Source organism: Oculina patagonica, chromosome 9, assembly GCF_052425735.1.
Source record: "Oculina patagonica isolate OP01 chromosome 9, crgOcupat, whole genome shotgun sequence".
Taxonomy (NCBI): domain Eukaryota; kingdom Metazoa; phylum Cnidaria; class Anthozoa; order Scleractinia; family Oculinidae; genus Oculina; species Oculina patagonica.
Window position 1 is genome coordinate 4,086,915 of NC_135766.1, and position 19,298 is coordinate 4,106,212.

The 19,298-nt window shown below is 42.4% G+C and overlaps 1 protein-coding gene across 1 annotated transcript in view; it reads right to left on the minus strand.

Moving 5' to 3' along the window:
- The window catches only part of LOC144665202 (uncharacterized), a 35,753-nt gene that overhangs the window by 12,198 nt on the left and 4,257 nt on the right, over positions 1-19,298 (minus strand). The window contains exons 3-8 of the mRNA XM_078526390.1: positions 3,758-3,922; positions 3,467-3,577; positions 3,058-3,183; positions 2,518-2,608; positions 1,398-1,616; positions 602-978 (exon numbers count right to left, since the gene is read on the minus strand). Coding sequence (XP_078382516.1) covers positions 602-978; positions 1,398-1,616; positions 2,518-2,608; positions 3,058-3,183; positions 3,467-3,577; positions 3,758-3,922 — 1,089 coding nt within the window. The remainder of the gene's footprint in view (positions 1-601; positions 979-1,397; positions 1,617-2,517; positions 2,609-3,057; positions 3,184-3,466; positions 3,578-3,757; positions 3,923-19,298) is intronic.

The window sequence follows — 19,298 nt, forward strand, 5'->3', positions numbered from 1 at the left end:
TTAGAAGTGTTGGTTTTTGTGGAGGGAGGAAGACCGGAGATACTGGAAAAAAACCCTCGGAGCAAAGACGAGAACCAACAACAAACTCAACCCAGATATGACGCCAGGTCCGGGAAACGAACCCGGGCCACATTGGTGGGAAGCGAGCGCAGTCTCACCATGCACTGCGCTATCCCTGCTCCCCCCTGCCGTGTATCTGGCAGCGATAGGGAAAAACATTCTCCATTCTTCCTTTTGTTGCTGCTGTTTTGTTGTTGTTGTTGTTGTTGTTGTTGTTGTTGTTGCTGCGTCTTGTGCTATTGATGTGTTCTTGGTATAGTCATTGTTGTTGTGTTGTATTGTGGTTGTTACTGGCGTTGTTGCTGTTGTTATTACTGTTTTATATCATTGCTCCTGTTGTCGTTGTCGCGGTTCTGTTTCGTTTTGTTGTTGTTGTTTTTCCTTGTTGTATCGATTTAAAACAGTAATGGTGGATAAATGCTCTGTAACAACAAAAAAATCTTCAGAGGTGCAGTTATGTCGTAGGCAAAAGCTAGAGTTTAGTACAAGTCGATTTTTGTGTTTACATCTAGTTCCAAAATAAACAAAAATAATGACGTACGGATGGAAAATTGACAGCTTTACAAGTTGTTCCAGTCCACCACTGCGATATCCGTACTTCTCCAGCAACACCACCCACTGGAGCCCCTTGGTATGTCATCCAATCAACTGTCACGTTAGCATGTGACTTTCGCTCATTAAAGCCTGCCGCCATCACGCACGCAGTGAATCGATCGTAATCGACATTTTCAACCCAAGACACAGCCGCATCATGTACATATGACTTGTCACTGGTGTCAATATGATTGACAGTGATTTGAACTTCAAGTGGTTTGTCGGGATAGAACACGTAAGGTTTGAGGCGAATTACTTCACAATGAGAGTAGCCCAGGGATGGAATATGTGGCATGTGACGGCGACCTCGCTGAAAAGGAAATCCTTAAAAGAGAAGTACAAAAAGACAGTTATCAGTATCGAAGATAAAATTATTCCTGACTGTGGCACATCGCGCTTGGGCCAGAAATACATTTCCAAGGTAAATAACGATCTGTATCTTACAGGATGGACCGTAAACTCCAGTAATGTTTTAAACGTATATTCCCGTTTTCATAAAAAAATAACACTGTGTTCTATTTGTGTGAACACGTTAGCGTAGTCCATAGCATTGTTTGTGTCCAAAATTAAACAACCTTAATCGAGGTGGAACATATAAAAAGAAACAAGTTAATTTAATAAATAAAAATCTTAGCGTTTTGCGCATCTAATAATTCCGTAACATGTTGCACTTTTTTCTCCTTTATTTCCCAGCGTAACCAGTGTGTGTGTGCCAAAAAAGACTACAAGAAATTTATCCTGACCTTCACAGCTGCCGGGATGTTGTACAGAGAAGTTTTGTTGCAGAAGGCACATTTCCTGTTGAAACAAACACTCATTGTCGTATGTTGTGCCATTTGATGAACAGACTGGTTCTTGGTAGGATGGACAGCTTTCCATACACACGCAGCGAGCATCATGAGGACCAAATGCCTTACAAAGACCATGGTAATCACACGTCACATTTAGGCATTGGTCCAAATCTGTTATGAGCAACCAAGGTACCAGTCAAACAATGTCAGTCAAACAATTCTACGTGCGTATATTAGCTTATATTTCTAGAACACGCCCATTTCCTTATTCATAGCAACATTCCGATGTTTTGTGCAGAACACACATTTTGGTAAGTTTTATATATTGCAAAGAGATTTACGGACTGGATACCTTGAAAATACAAAATTTATCGTGCCTGTTATATCTATTAGAAAGTAATTTAGTAACTTTATTTAACGAGGGAAAAATCTTAACAGTGCTAGACTGATAAACCTGTGGCCCTCACTTAAATAATTAAAACATAAAATAACAATAATTTAAAAATACCTAGCTTTGAATAATAACAAGTATAAAATTGGTAAAACTGATAAAATTAAAAAAAATATTCTCAATTGTAAAGAGCGTGCAGTGTGCTTACGATGGCATTAAAATGTCGAATCTACAGACATGGAAATGTACATATACTTGCATACGTGACGTCATGCACGCGTCCCTATCATCGCCAGCTTCTTCAACGGCAGCGGCAAAAATAACAAGAATCGATCCGCCAATAAAAAAACTTACAAAGCTGCCAAGTTTGGAAGACAAGGTACAATATTTATCAATGGGCTATGACGTTATATCAACCGTATTTGGCCCGCCATCTGCGATATCACTATTTCTCATGACGTCAGTAAATAACAAAAATCGATGCAAAAACTGTTCCAAAACAATATATGCATTCTTAAAAACATCTTAAACACACTAATGATCCGGGTACCTATGGGATACCATACAGTACGTCATTTGAAAAAAAAAATGGAATCTGAAATTAATTATTAACAGAATTCAAGTGCGACTATTCTGGATAAAGAGGTCATTGCTTCTGTCTCTTATGCATTTAATACCCACCTCCAATCACCATGTAATCGACCGTAAAGGTGCTCTTTTTGTTGCCGTTGTAATTCCTTATACATACCTTTGCTTCTTCTGTGGAAGTGTGCTATGTAAATTAACAACAAAAACCCAGAGCTCGTGTAAGTGTTAAAGAATATCAATTATTTTTACACACCTTGCATAGAGCCACTTCCAAGGTATTTAAGGAGTGTGAAGGCATTGAGTTAAACGTTTTGCGCTAAGAAGTTTTGTGAAAAGTAGGGGATATATAGAATTGGTGGCTTTTAAGAACTTAGTTTGTAATTTTCGTTCATTTTCAGTTTTTATTTATGGAGTATGACTAGCAAAGCTAAGAAACCTTACTGGCTGACGCAAAGCGCTTTAGTTATAACATAATTTAACTTCATCAAGGAAGTGCCGTGTGACCCCATGCAGTCGTATTTTTGAGTGTTAACACTTTCATTTGGGATAATATTCTATTGCACGATTCAAAATCTTTCTAAATATACTTTGTTGTAAAAGTACGAATAGAGATAGAGCTGAATAACAACACACCTCAACCCAGGCAGTAACAGCGTTGCACTGTGATCCAGGCAAGTGCGAATAGTTATTGCTGTAACTGTGCTTTGGCGTCACCATCACCACAGGGGGAGCATAGAACGGATTCGTGAACGTTATTGTCTGCAATATAAAAGTATATTTAGAGAATATTCTTGCTAATTAAAAAAATCAACATATTGATTAAGATTATTTTTGATCAATTTTAATGCATTTGATCATTAATTTTAAACTATTTTGTTCTAGAAGTAATGTGACAGTCAAAATATACTCTATCCATAATCATATATCGTGATAAGGTAATTAAAAATAGGTTAACTTAAAGAACTGGCAATTGCTAAATTAAAGTTTGCTGACTTTCTTTGTTTTGTTGTTGTTATTACTGTAATATATATTAAAATCTTACTTGGCAGAATGCGAAGTTATTCTTATGTGATGGAGATGTTGTGTTTTTAAACACGAGGCTGTCGGTGATAGTGAAGTTGTCAACCCTCAGATCGTTGAATGCCATCCAATCCTGTGTAGAAATACAATATTTATATTTCAATGAAACTTTGGTAAGCTGATCCCTTATATGTTATCCTCTTTGTATGTATGGATTGTATTTTTTTAAGAATCAAAGTGGAGGACAGTGTTGAAATAATGTTGTCTTCTAGAATTATTTTTAGCTGACAATATCGTAGTTAGAAAAACTTACTATGTTGATGTTGTTATGTGGTCCGTCAAACATCTTAGCTTCTCGAACGCAAATTGTAAAGCTTCCTTCGCTGAAGTTTTCTACCCACAGAACAATAGCTTCATGAGCTCCCTTCGCAACCTGGTGACTGGCGGTTACAAATATGGCTGGAGGAGACGAGAAACGCTGTGAATATAATTGATAGCATAAAAAACAGACAGCTTCAGTATCATGCAAAACAAAAGGAAAAGAAAAAGATTCCAACTAAAGTTACAAAAAAAAAAGAAACTATAAATGTGATATGCAAAAGTATATATATATATATATATAAAATAAGTTAGCAAGCAAGCAAGCACCTTAAGAGGAGAAGGTCCGTGCAAGAATGCAGTGGTAAGCGAGAAAACAGATGAACAAGAAAACATTATATCAAGCTACAAAAAAAATGAAGGCTTGAAGAAAAGAAAATAAGAAACCATGTGAACGACAGAAAAAGAGAAGTAAAAGAAAACAAGAGAAAAGGATAAAAACAAAGAGAACAAGTTAACAAGAGAACAAAGGAACAGATGGACAAGTGCACAAGTGAACAAGTGAAAAAGTGAACAAGTGAACAAGTGAACAAGTGAACAAGTGAACAAGTGCACAAGTGAACAAGTGAACAAGTGAACAAGTGAACACGTGAACAAGTGAACAAGTGAACAAGTGAACAAGTGAACAAGTAAACAAGTGAACAAGTGAACAAGTGAACACGTGAACAAGTGAACAAGTGAACAAGTGAGCAAGTGAACAAGTGAAAAAAAGTAGAAAGGTAACAGGAGAACATGTGAAAAACGGGATAAGGGATAAGGGATACGGGATACGGGGTAAGGGATATGGGTTAAGGGATAAGGGATAGAGAGTACCGTATTTTCTCGATTAAACGCCCCCGGCGTTTATTACAAACTTGACCGGATGGACCCGGCGTTTATTTGACTCCTGCAGCTTTTTCGAGCCTGAATGTCATTTAGCAACGGTTTTTATTCGTTGTTTTTGACAGAAATGTATCTGGGTGATATAGCTACAGCTTATTATTCCTTAAATAAATACTTTAGGGGCATATTTGTAACTCCGCCTTGGAGACCCGGCGTTTATTCGGTACCCGGCGTTTAATCGAGAAAATACGGTAAGTAAGTTAGTAGTAGTAAGTAAGTCTATTTTTTTAAGGTGGCACTTAACAGCAATAAAGCTGATGAAGTTGTGGCTGTCAGAAAAAGTAATAAAAAGGAAACGAAGAAAAACAAAATTAACAGGAATATAACAATGTTAAAAATGGAAAAAAAGGAATATGGGGTGAGGGGTAAGAGCTAAGGGGTAAGAGGTAAAGGGTAAGGGGTAAGGGGTAAGGAGTAAGAGGTAAGGGGTAAGGGATAAGGGGTAATAAAAAAGTAATAAAAAGGAAACGAAGAAAAACAAAAATAACAAAAATATAACAATGTTGAAAATGGAGAAAAAGAAGGAATAAGGGTAAAAGGTAAGGGGTAACGGGTAAGAAGTAAGGGAAATGGGGTTAGGGGTAAGGGGTAAGGGGTAAGGGGTAAGGGGTAAGGAATAAGGGGTAAGGGGTAAGGGGTAAGGGGTAAGGGGTAAGGGGTAAGGGGTAAGAGGTAAGGGGTAACGGGTAAGAGGTAAGGGGTAAGGGGTAAGGGGTAAGGGGTAAGAGGTAAGAAGTAAGGGGTAAGGAGTAAGGGGTAAGGGGTAAGAGGTAAGGTGTAAGGGGTAAGGGGTAAGAGGTAAGAGGTAAGGGTGTAAGGGGTAAGGGTGTAAGGGGCAAGGGGTAAGGGGTAAGGGATAAGGGGTAAGGGGTAAGGGATAAGGGGTAAGGGGTAAGGGGTAAGAGGTAAGGGGTAAGGGGTAAGGGGTAAGGGGTAAGGGGTAAGGGGTAAGAGGTAAGGGGTAACGGGTAAGGGGTAAGAGGTAAGGGGTAAGGGGTAAGGGGTAAGGGGTAAGGGTTAAGGGGTAAGGGGTAAGGGGTAAGGGTTAAGGGGTAAGGGGTAAGGGGTAAGGTGTAAAGGCTAAGGGGTAAGAGGCAAGAGGTAAGGGTGTAAGGGGTAAGGGTGTAAGGGGTAAGAGGTAAGATGTAAGGGTGTAAGGGGTAAGGGTGTAAGGGGTAAGGGGTAACGGATAAGGGGTAAGGGGTAAGGGGTAAGGGGTAAGAGGTAAGGGGTAAGGGTGTAAGAGGTAAGATGTAAGGGTGTAAGGGGTAAGGGTGTAAGGGGTAAGGGGTAAGGGATAAGGGGTAAGGGGTAAGGGGTAAGGGGTAAGAGGTAAGGGGTAAGGGGTAAGGGGTAAGGGGTAAGGGGTAAGGGGTAAGGGGTAAGGGGTAAGGGGTAAGGGGTAAGGGGTAAGGGGTAAGGGGTAAGGGGTAAGGGGTAAGGGGTAAGGGTGTAAGGGGTAAGAGGTAAGATGTAAGGGTGTAAGGGGTAAGGGGTAAGGGGTAAGGGGTAAGGGGTAAGAGGTAAGGGGTAAGGGGTAAGGGGTAAGGGGTAAGGGGTAAGGGGTAAGGGGTAAGGGGTAAGGGGTAAGGGGTAAGGGGTAAGGGGTAAGGTGTAAGGGGTAAGAGGTAAGAGGTAAGGGGTATGGGGTAAGGGGTAAGGGGTAAGGGGTAAGGTGTAAGGTGTAAGGGGTAAGGGGTAAGGGGTAAGGGGTAAGAGGTAAGAGGTAAGGGTGTAAGGGGTAAGGGGTAAGGGTGTAAGGGGTAAGGGTGTAAGGGGTAAGGGTGTAAGGGGTAAGGGTGTAAGGGATAAGAGGTAAGGGTATAGTCCATGGGCCCGGGCAGATTTCGGTACCATTCAAAGGGACAAATTGTGAGTGGTATCGGTTTGAAGGTCTTATAAAAGAGTTTCAAAGTTGGCCTGATAGCAATCACGAATGATTTTTTAAGGGTATAAAATTCCCCTTCTGCATGAAATCGAGGCTAATTCTTTTGATGGACCAAAACATTCTTTTTTTCCGCGATTTTTGTTCAATTTGGTCTTATGATATTAAAAACATTACTCTCAACTTCGTTACTTAATAACATGGTCAAAATTCGAGTTTTTCTACGAAAAAGAACGTGAAATAACTGTTTGAAGGTTGCGAAATGCATTCTGGGTAAATCCAAGATGGCGGCCGCTTTGCCTGGTAAGTGTTTGGTTCATTTGGTGTCTTTTTCTCAATTTAAACCCCCGAAAGAAAACAAAGAAACCCCCAAAATAGATAAAGAGCATATTAAAAACTTACAAAATTGATTTATGGCAATTTTAACCGCATCTAGGAGGGAATTATGCAACAAAACTTACAGAGTTTCGAGATGTGCTTGGGCTTTTCTGCTTCACGTAACAACACAGTAGAAAACGCTGTGTTAGTGAAACAAAAATTGAAAGAGGACCTTATTCGGGGAGATATTTCTCTACTGCGAGAAACAATTGCACTAAGAGGCCATGTTTTACGTTATTTAAGACTTTAAAACTCACGTTATACACGTATAATATTTACTACATACATACTTTCACACATAGGACCCCATCACTAGTGGCGGAACAGGACCTTGACTAAAAAAGAGAGGGGGGCTTTTTTGTGTGTAAACCCAAACAAAATATAGCGGTGGCATCATCAGGATGTCTTTTACCAAAATATGGAGGGGGCCCGCGCATAACATGCAACCTTTCTAGGTTAACTTACACGCGGCTTTGTAGCCACAACTAATACCTTAAAACCCTTTGTACATCAGAGAAACGCTATTCAGTTGCAACGGATTCCGATGTCGTGATAAAGCGACCCTGTTTAGATATCAATGCATCATTCATTGCAGTAATGACACAGGGAACCCGAACGCTGTATTGGCAAAGTTAATAATGAAAATAAAGATATGTTTGTTACCTGTGCTCCTGTGTCTTTCTTTGTCCTTAAAATGGTTGTGCTCTTGTGTCTTTCTTTGTCCTTAAAATGGTATTTGAATCGGTGCGAAAACGGTTTGAGCAAGCCTTGTCTGACGCTCCGTAAATAACGACGCAGTTAACACGTCTCGTATTTCCATTCATGTTATTAACTATTAATTCTCAACGGGAGAGAGAGAGAGAGAGAGAGAGAGAGAAAGGAGCAAGGGATGAAACTAAAATCAGGGCTGATTTATTTCGAGGCATAATTTTCTTATTATTGAACAAAAAGTGCTATTACCTCACACCTAGCTTGATTTAAGGCCAAATGAATAGATGATGTTTGATTTGTTTGTTCGGATACCCGTTTTCCTGCTTAATTTTGGGTTGATTTTACAAGCGTCTTTTCGTTAGCTCTGTGACTTCACTTGACCTGACCGGAAGTGATTTAAAACTTGTGAACATGGGCTTTATCAAAGTGGTTCTATTGTTCTCGTGACAGCATCTTTTGTCTTCCTTTGACAGCCGCTTGCCATGGGAAATATAAACCAGAACCTACCACGCGCAAAACTGGAAATTCGCGCGACGTTATAAACTTCATCGCTCTTGTCAGGTCGTGCGAGTGTTCGATAAATAATTGTCTTTTTTTTCCTTAAAAAAGTCTACCTCTCTTTTCTCGGACTCGTTTCTCTTTGGTACCACGGCATTTGCGTAGGCCAAGCTGGTCAGCTTTTCATATTTTATGTAGGAAAAAAATGTAACGCCGCGTGGAGATGTGCTTCTTCTCGACATCGCCATGCTAAACAACGAGCAACAAAGAGCCAAAGATGTAGTCCAAGAGGGACACAACGCTTTCATCACCGGAAAAGCAGGGACAGGGAAAACTTTTTTACTGTCACATGTTTGTGATGGTTTAAAAAATGACTCGAAGACTGTTTCTGTAACGTGTACGACCGGAATTGCGTGTAAAAGTTTACCGCCAAGTCTTCAGGCGACTACTCTTCATTCCTTCGCTGGTATTAAGGATGGCAGTGGATCGCTTAACCAGCTGAATAATTTGTAACGGCTAAAAGGAAAATTATTTATTCCTAGAATTATTTTCTACAATTCTACAATTGTGCCCGAGACTGAGACCGGAGCGATACCCTCGCTAAAATACGTTCTAACTGTTCATAGAGGAAATATTTTTTTTATCTAAAATGTAAAACATTGAAACGAAAGAAAAATCATGAACTCACCAGTAAATGACATTAAAATTGGTTGTCGTTGAACGTTGCGAAGGAATACGCGAATTGCTCGTCGAATAATCTATAGCAGACAAAGGCTGCCGGCCGTCGGCTCGTGTTTCCTCGCGCATTTCGCGCTTTGTCCGCGCGCGAGACTGGTCACCTCAAGTGAAGTCACAGACTGGTATAAGACTCTAATGCAATTTCACCCCTTGCTCTTTCTCTCTTTCCCGTGGCCGTTAAATTGAAATACGAGATTATCTCCCCAGGAGTGTTAATGGTTAATATGGAAAGAAATAGTTAATAACATGAATGGAAATACGAGACGTGTTAACTGCGTCGTTATTTACGGAGCGTCAGACAAGGCTTGCTCAAACCGTTTTCGCACCGATTCAAATACCATTTTAAGGACAAAGAAAGACACAAGAGCACAACCATTTTAAGGACAAAGAAAGACACAGGAGCACAGGTAACAAACATATCTTTATTTTCATTATTAACTTTGCCAATACAGCGTTCGGGTTCCCTGTGGTAATGACGACAGCGACGATTTAAAAGCACCACAAGACTTGTAGTCTTGGAGATCATTATTGAGAGCAGCTGCCATTCGAAACTATAAACCAGTCCTAGATATTGCAAAGACTGTTAAGGAAGGGGAAGTTCCGTCCATATTTTATCACCGAAAATGTCGTTGTTTGTTTACCTTAAAGCGAGAATTAGAAAAGCTGTGTAAATTCAATGAAAAGGAGAATAGAGAAGAATCGATTACATTCACAGAGAGAAGATCTTCAAATCGGCAGGCGCCTAGCGATAGCACAACCTTCGATGAAATATGTATTTTTTGTGATCGAAAAAGTAAATACCTAAAGGGTTCAAAAAATCGAGAGCCTTTAATTCTGTGCAGAGATCTGCGAGCAGACGAGACTATCCGGAACACTGCCATTACAACGTGTGACACCAAGATGATTGCAGTTGTATCGCGAGAGCTTGTAGCAGCCGAAGCTTGGTACCACAGATCGTGTTATCGACATTACATGCGCCCCAATGTGACCAAAGGTGTTGAAGAAGAGGGGGCAGCTGATAGCTACGCCCGTATCGAGTCCAAAGCTTATGAAATGCTATTTGATTATATCAGATTTGATTTACTAGAGAACCCAAGACTTGTTAAACTAACGGAATTAACAGATGTGCTCTTGTCGGCCATGCGTTCATTTGGTGTCTCACAAATCAAAGACTCCACGAAAAAGCATTTAAAAAGGAGGTTGGAGCAAGACTTCTGCAGTGTACTGCACTTTGAGGACTTACTGGAGAACAATAAACAGTTCGTAATCCCTGATAATATATCAAGACTCCAACTGGCAAGAGACACAGCGCAAGGTCTTCAGAATCATCTATCACAACAAGGGATCAGCACTTCACGTAACAGGATCGAAGAAATAAAGAAAGTTGGTCTGTACATTCGTGATGCAATTATTTCACAAGACGCAAAAATGTCATGGCCACCCCATCCTTCAGAACTGGCCGAAAATGCAGTGAATATTCCAGAGAAACTTGAGGTGTTCTTACACACTGTCCTAACTGGAAGTGTAAACCGTCCAGAAGAAGGCTATTCAGCAAGATTACAGCGTCTGATAAACTCTTTCTCACAAGACATTGTTTTTGGAGTTAGTGGTGGGCGTCAGAAGCCACCTAAGCAAATTCTTTTACCGTATGCTGTCAAGTCTTTAACAAATAACGTCGAACTTATTCAAATTCTCAATCGTTTTGGACACGGAGTCGCTTATTCGCAGATCGAGGAAATGAATACGGCACTTTGTCTCCACAAAATGGCCCTGACCCAAGAAAATGAAATTCCACTACCACAGAATATTCAACCTTTCATAAACACCACTCTCGCCTGGGACAACATTGATAGATTGGAAGAAACACTTTCTGGATCAGGAACGTCCCACAGGGTCAATGGTATCGCTATGCAGGCGAGACTAGGCCCCAACTTCCCCCAGTGGCAGTGCCTGAAGTAGCAAGAACGAGACAGAGGAGCGTTGATTTTTCGACTATCACAGAAATCCCTTCATACAATGCTGGTGAGCGCTGCAATCCTCGCGCGCGAAGTTACGTAGAAGTAACCACTGAACAAGTGATAGAGCACGCACGGAAAAAGAACCTGCTTTGGATTTTAGTGCGTCTTCATGCAAACGCAAAGCAGAAAGTAAGCGGTTGGACTGGGTTCAATATATCAGTACGTGAACAGCCGGTGTCCAAAGACAACGTAGGATACTTGCAAACCGTCGATGCGCCCGCCACTGATATGGCCACAGTTCATGAAGTTCTGGTACGATCTCTTAAAATCAAGGATTCTCTCAGGCTTTAGAGTATCGTTGTCGTCTTCGACCAGGCGTTGTACGCAAAAGCTACGGAGATACAGTGGAAACATAGTGAGAGGTTTAAGGATCTAGTGCTGAGGATGGGTGTATTTCATACAGCCTGCACTCTGCTGTCTATCGTAGGAAAACGCTTTCAGGACGCTGGATTGAGAGACCTTTGTGTCGAGTCAGGTGTCATTGCAGAGGGATCCGTGTCAGGCGTGCTCGATGGTCGCAGATATAACCGAGCAGTGAGGTGTCACAAGCTTATGTATGAAGCTCTTATGAGACTCGCTTGGAAAGGGTTCCAGTCATGGGTAGAAGACAATCATCCGGATAAGAGAAGAACGGTTGATGTATTCTTTGACAGTCTTAATGAACTTTACGAAAACACCTGCGCAAATGAGTTTGAGGAGAAAATGACCAGTCCTGGTTTCGCCAAATTTGTCGAACTTTTTGACAACTACTTGAAGTATCTGCGGCTAGAAAAAGGAAAACTCTCACAATTCTGGATGTCGTACCTTGATCTTGTGGAAATCCTCTTGGGGATGTTGCGAGCATGTAGGGAGGGAAACTGGGAATTGCACTTATCGTCTGTTCGGCAAATGATCCCCTGGTGTTTTGCGTATGACAATCTCAACTATGCGAGATACTTATCTGCCTATGTATCTGAAATGTTCCATCTTGAGAAAGAGCACCCAGAAATTTCAGAGTATTTCAGATCTGGTGGATTTTCCGTACAAATTGGAGACCAAAATCCGTTCAGAAAAATACCGGTCGACCAAGCATGCGAGGAGACCGTGAACAAAGATACTCAGACGGCTGGGGGGACGAAGGGTTTTAGCCTGAAACCAAGAGCACTGAGCAAGTACTACCTAACAGCAGAATATCGCAGTATATTCATGCGGCAGCTCAAAGAGATGGTTCATCTTACCCATTCCAATGCAAAACACACAGATCTGCAATCAAGCAGAATTGAAAGAAATGAGGCAGACGTGGGATCGTTTTTGTTGATGCTTGAAAGCACCTGGATCAATCCATTTAACAATGAACAGCAAGAGCTTGTTTGCCTTTCAACTGGCAAGGCGGCTACAAAAGAAATAGATAATGACTTACTGCAGGCCAAAGACATCGGAGAGAAGGCTTACAAGTCGTTCACTGCGGAAAGACTCGAATGCCACCCACCGAAGGTCAAGTTCCACGACACTTTGACCAAAGCTAAACTGAAGACTTTCAGCGATCTTAACAAGAAGATGAAGGTTCAAAAAGGAACTGCTAATGAAGTAATTCTTAAGGCCGATCGCGCACTTTTCGCCAAAATGATCGTTATTGCTGAGAAAAGAGAACTAAAGATGAGAGACGTACTGTGCCATCCACTCGGGCCCCTTCCTTGGGCGTTAGCTGGCACTGACGGTTCTATGAGGAAAACTAACAAGTCTTCGCTTGGAAAAGAGCTAAAGAAAAATGCACTTGCAGTAGAGAGCTTCCCACAACCATGCGCTTGTGTGATCGATGGAATGGCACTGGTTCAGCGCATGAAGGGTGACCACAAGACATTTTCCGAGGCTGCAGATTATTTGTTGCGTATGGTTTTAAATGAAGGAGGCAACAGCAAGCGGATTGACGTGGTGTTTGACGTGTAAAGAGATGCCTCCATCAAGAATGCTGAGAGAGAAAGGAGAGGCGCCGAGACTGGAAATGAAATCAGAAACATCAGACCGGAGCATAAGCTTGAACAGTGGGGGAAGGTTCTTCTTAGTTCCAAGAACAAGTCCCAGTTTATCAAGTTCATCGCTGAAGAATGGCAAAAACAACGATACAGAGTGAAACTCGCTGAACAAATACTCATGGTGACCTCTGAAGAACAATGCTTTGAAATCACGTCAGAGAGGGCAGTGACACGGGATGACCTCAGTTCAACACAGGAGGAGGCCGATACAAGAGTACTGCTTCATGCAGCCGAAGCAGCCAGGGCTGGATACAAAGGTATCATTGTATCAGCTAAAGATACGGATGTCTTAGTTCTTTGTCTAGCATTCAAGAGCTTCATCCCTAGTTCATTGTTCTTGAAATGTGGCACCAAGAACCAAACAATCTACATTGACATTTCAACTGTGGTTCAGCGTTTCGGATCTGGTCTTTGCAAGTCCCTTCTTGGCCTGCATGCATTTACAGGTTGTGACAATGTAAGCGCTTTCGCTGGAAAAGGCAAGACAGCAGGACTTCAGATTATCAAGGGAAGCAGGGATTTCCAACATGTATTTCTACAACTTGGAATGGAATGGGAACTGTCGAATGATCTGTTTTCAAGGTTACTGGAATTCACCTGTATGCTTTACTCGACTAAGGCCGAAACCAGTGACGTCAACGAGCTTCGTTATCGGTTGTTTTGTGCAAAAAAGGGCGAGCTCGAGTCACACCAGCTACCGCCTTGTGCCGACAGCCTCCGGAAGCACTCTGCACGAGCAAACTACCAGGCAGCCATTTTGAAAAGAAGCCTGCAAAGCTGCCCTCAGGTGCCTTCCCCTGTCGGTTACGGCTGGGTTCACGAGAATGGAATGCTGGCTATAGATTGGATGGGTGGTGAGCCTGCTCCTAGGGCTGTCCTAGAGCTGCTTTCCTGTCAGTGCACCAGGGCTTGCGACCTACCAAGATGTACCTATCTTGCCAGTGGTCTCAAGTGTACCGACATGTGCAGGCTACAGGACTGCAGCAACCAAGCAGAAGACGATGAAGCCGCGGATGAAATTCTGAGTAACGATTAGGATGAAGAAGAGTCTTGAGACAGTAAAGAAAATGCTAACCAGAAATATTTATCTGGACATGATCGACTGTTGGTTATAGCAACGAGATAACAACTTAAATTTAAACCCTTAAACTTTGCATTGTTTGCATTATGTTATATCTTTGTTTTATGATGTCTCACAGTACGCGCACTGTGATTGGTCATTTTTTACGGCCGTCTTAGTCGATATTTTAAAAGGTTTTGTTTATCGAAATGTTTTAAGAAGAAAATTTTGAGAGCCGCTAAAAACATTTGCATTTGGATAAAATTTTCAGAAAACAAAGGCGATCTTCCACGCTGGTATAAAACCAGATTTTTCATAACTTATAGAGACCGGAAACGCCCCCAATGTAGTATGTGTAAAACAACCCGAGCATAACTTAAGTCAGGAACTAAACAATTTTTTCTTACGATATGTCAAGTACTGTGAATAAGTCGAAATCTGGTTGGAAAAGATTTTGAGAGTTCTGTAAAGAGAAGACGAATAAAACATTTAAAATGAAAAAAAAAACTTACCTGCTGCTGTTCTTGACGAACTATTCTGCAAATTATTTAAAAGATGTCCGTTCATTTGTTTTGAAGACGGAATGAAGTTGAATATGAGCCAGACCAGACAGCTTCAAGCTCTGTGATGTACTCATTTTCCAACTAAAATACAGTTTCTCCCAGTTAGGGCAGTTATTAGCGTTCAAACCTGAATGCTGGCGGTCACTCTTTATCTCAGCAACCGTTGGAACTTTTATTTCCAACACTCCGTCACACGTGGCAATTGATTCAGCTCCATTCAGCTCATAATTAAGCTCAGTTCTTCACCAAACTCCTCTTAGGAAGACAAAACAAAGCCGTAAAATAATAACGGCGGTATTGAGGTTTTCTGCCGCAGTAGTTTCTTGACAATTAAGTGTTCTCTCGTTCGGTATATTTGGGAAGATTATACTGCTCAATTTCAAGTTTTCGAACGTTTGACAAACACCCTGTAAATTGCTCGAAGTGCTTTCTTTATAGTTGAGCTGTTCTTCTCTGTTTCACGAACTAAAAAAAGTTATTTCAAAGCATTCTTCAGTCGTTTTAAGCTCTCATGCTTTCGTCGTCAATAACTGTACCAATGAATCGTAGGAATGAAACGTTTGAAGTTCGTATTCACGTCTCAAGTGAACTGCAAATTTAAGTGTTTTTGGAAAACCAAATTAAAGCTCACTTCAGTGACACGCGTCAGTCACATGAAACCCCGTTTTCGCGCGCTTGACTCGAAAAGTGCTTCTTTTCTCCAGAAGGGAAAAGAAATAACTTTTTAATCTTGTTCACTCGGTAAGCACTGTAAGATACGAATCCTCGTTTCTTCCTGTCTATTAATTTAAAAACTCGGTTCGTTTTTAACAGGACGGACCTCGAACTCGTCTTAGAGGAGGTATAATTCACAAATCACTTTGGTTGTCATGGCAACCGTACAGAGAGAAAGGCACAAGCTATCTTAGCTAACATCCGCTGCCCCTCATGAACATTTTTTACCCCATTTTTATAGCAAAACGCTCTTTAAATTTCAAAAACGCGATTATTTATGACCCTCTGAGCAATAAAAGGCAGCATTGATTTTCCAAAGATATCGTCAGAAATCACGTGATTTCAGAAAGAAAGGTAATCTTTCGGGATTGCTATCACATACCAAAATGAACTAGAATGTTTAAGGATTCTAAAAATATATGATAGCATTTGTCCCTCCGAATGGTGCCAAACACCTATTTTTGGGGTCTGGCCATGGGCCCATGGACTAGTAAGGTGTAAGGGGTAAGGGGTAAGGGGTAAGGAGTAAGGGGTAAGGGGTAAGGGGTAAGGGGTAAGGGGTAAGGGGTAAGGGGTAAGGGGTAAGGGGTAAGGGGTAAGGGGTAAGGGGTAAGGGGTAAGGGGTAAGGGGTAAGGGGTAAGGGGTAAGGGGTAAGGGGTACAAGCAACGGAATAATGTAAACACTGTTGACACAATGGTTAATCCTCACCACATGCGAGCCTCGTTTAGTGACAGTAATGATGACGAATACATTTTTACCTTTGCTGAGAATACCCCGCAAAATACCGATCGAGGGTGTCCCAATCCGAATTTTGGTGGATTCTGGTGCTTCCGTCAACATGCTTGACCCAGAAGCCTACGAAGCCATTTCGAAAACTAAGTCCATTCCACTGGCGAAGACAACCACACGCATACATGCTTTTGGTGCGCAACAACCGCTGCGTTTACAAGGAAAATTTCAAGCGGTAGTAGAATCTGCACAGAAAGTCACTCTCGCTACTTTCTACGTTACCGATCAACCTACAGGCTCTTTATTGAGTTACGAAACTTCAATGGAACTGGGAATCTTGCAGCTAAAATTAAACGCGATATCCGATACATCTAGTGCCCCAGACGTGCTGACAGCCACCGGGTATCCCCAAGACCGAAAGACGGACCTCGCAAAGTCATGCAACGACACGCCAACAGTCACTCAAGCCATAGAAACAAATTTAAGAGCCCAGTACCCTGAAGTTTTCGATGGTATTGGACAGCTTAAAGATCACGAGCAAAAGCTACACATCGATCCAACAGTACCTCCAGTTTCTCAGACATGTAGAAGAACCCCTTTCCATTTACGCAAGCAATTAGATGTTTGGCTCGAAGATTATGTGACCAAAGATATTATCGAACCTGTGCAAGATGAATCCACTTATTGGGTAAGTGGACTGGTTGTGGCTCCAAAACACAACAATCCATCTGAAGTTCGGGTGTGTGGTGACTATCGTCACGCCAACCGAGCGATCAAACGCGAACGCCATCCAATCCCAACTGTAGATGAGCTACTTCAGAATATGTCTGGAGCGGTGAAGTTCAGCAAAGTTGACCTCAAAGCTGGATATCATCAAATTCTCTTAGACAAAGAGTCTCGTTCCATCACCACTTTCATTACCCATCGCGGTTTATTTCGTTACAAACGCCTTCCGTTCGGGATCAGTGCCGCAAGTGAAGTATTTCAGAACGCCATTCAAAACGCTCTCCAGGGACTTGACGGTACTCGCAACATTGCTGATGATATTATCGTTTGGGGATCCACTGATGAAGAACATGACGAGCGCCTTAATGCTCTTTTTGCTCGTCTCAGTGCTAAAGGTTTAACTGTCAACCCGGGAAAGTGTTTATTCAAACAAGAGTCCCTGTGGTTCTATGGCTACATGTTGACAAAAGATGGTTTGCAAGCAGATCGGAAGAAGATTGCCGCTATACAAAATACTCAAGTTCCGCAAGATGTCACACAACTGAGAAGTTTCCTGGGACTCGCAAATTACTGTGCTCGATTTATTCCCAGTTTCTCTGCCATCACCGCACGGTTAAGAGAGCTTACTAAGACGGGTGTCAAGTGCGTCCGGACACCAATGCAACAGCAAGCATTTGATCAAGTAAAGGAAGCAATCATGGCAGATTGCCTCATGGCTTATTATGATCCTCTGAAGAAAACCGTCCTTACTGTCGATGCCAGCCTATATGGCCTAGGTGCCATTCTCTCCAATGTTGACCAAGATGGCACAACACGACATGTTGCATACGCTAGCCGTTCTCTCACAGAAGTGGAGCAGAAGTATTCTCACACTGAAAAAGAGGCACTCGCTGTAGTCTGGGGATGCGAACGTTTCCATATGTATCTCATTGGAATCAAATTCGACCTCTTCACGGATCACAAAGCACTCGAAGTAATATTTTCCCCAACATCCAAGCCACCCGCACGTATTGAGCGTTGGGCGCTACAACTACAACAATATGACTTTACCGTGAAATATCGCAAAGGGGACGGGAACCCCGCTGATGTCCTATCTAGGATGCCTCTACCAACACAACGACAAAAGATGAATGTTGCAGATGAGTACGTCAACTTCATTGCCGCGCATTGCGTTCCCAAGTCCATGACCTATCAGGAAATCCAGACGGCAACACAAGCTGACCACCAACTACAGGCAGCCATCAAAGCTTTATAGACCGGCACTTGGCCAGCTGAGCTCCAACGGTTCTACCATTTACGTCAAGAGTTCACCATCACGGCCGATAACGTGCTACTGCGTGACAATCGGATCATCATTCCGCAGGCATTACGTCCAAAAACCCTTAACTTAGCACACCAAGGTCACCAAGGTATCGTCAAAACCAAGCAATTACTCCGATCCAAAGTCTGGTGGCCAGGTATCGACAACGACGCAGAACAGCTTATTAACAGTTGTCTCGCCTGCCAAGCTACTGGACCTTTCATGCCCTCGACCCCGGTACAGATGACAGCTCTGCTTTCGCATCCCTGGAAATCGCTACGCATTGATTTCTGTGGACCGTTTCCCACTGGAGAAATGCTATTTGTGATGATCGACGAGTACTCCAGATTCCCCGAGGTGGAGATAATGAAAAGCACTACCACCCAATCAGTCATTCTCTGCATGGATGGAAAAATCTTCGCAACTCATGGCATCCCGGACAAGATCACCTCAGACAATGGCCCACCTTTTTACAGCAACGAATTCAAAAATTACATGCTGCTCAAAGGCATCGCCCACCACACGGTAACTCCGCTTTGGCCGCAAGCAAACGGATTGGCCGAATCATTTATGAAGCCCTTGGTTAAAGCCGTTCGTACTGCAAGAATAGACGGACGGGACTGGCGGCACGGGCTTTATCCGTTCCTGCTAAATTACCGATGTACTCCTCACTCGACCACGGGCGTCTCTCCAGCTGAATTGCTATTCAACAGGAAGCTTAACAACGGGATACCAGTTGTGGAGCATCCTGACAGTATTCCGTCAGAGCAACATCGCAAAGCAGCCAGTTTCGATCACCAGCGCAAGGCTAAAATGAAGGAATATGCAGATCGCAGCCGTCCCGTCAAAGAGCCCACCATTGCAGTCGGTGACATCGTGTTAATGAAACAAGCAAAGCATGACAAGTTCTCCACCAGATATGAACCAAGTCCCTATCAAGTAATCTAGGTAAGCGGAACCCATGTGACAGCGGAGAGATCAGGTCTGTAACGAACTCGACACATCTTTTATTTCAAACCTTACCATGGGTCGGGCGATCAAGGCTTAGCTGAGTGTTCGAGTGAATTGGACGAAGACGAGGATATCTCAGATCCACAACCACCACCTCAACTACCACCTGCGGCGGAAAGGCGCTATCCTGCTCGGCAGCGAGAACGTATCCGAAACTATGTTGAAGAAAGGCGTTGATCTATGAACTACTATGTTGAATGACAATGTGACAATAAGTTGATTATCGCAAGCATGACATTAAAAAAAGTT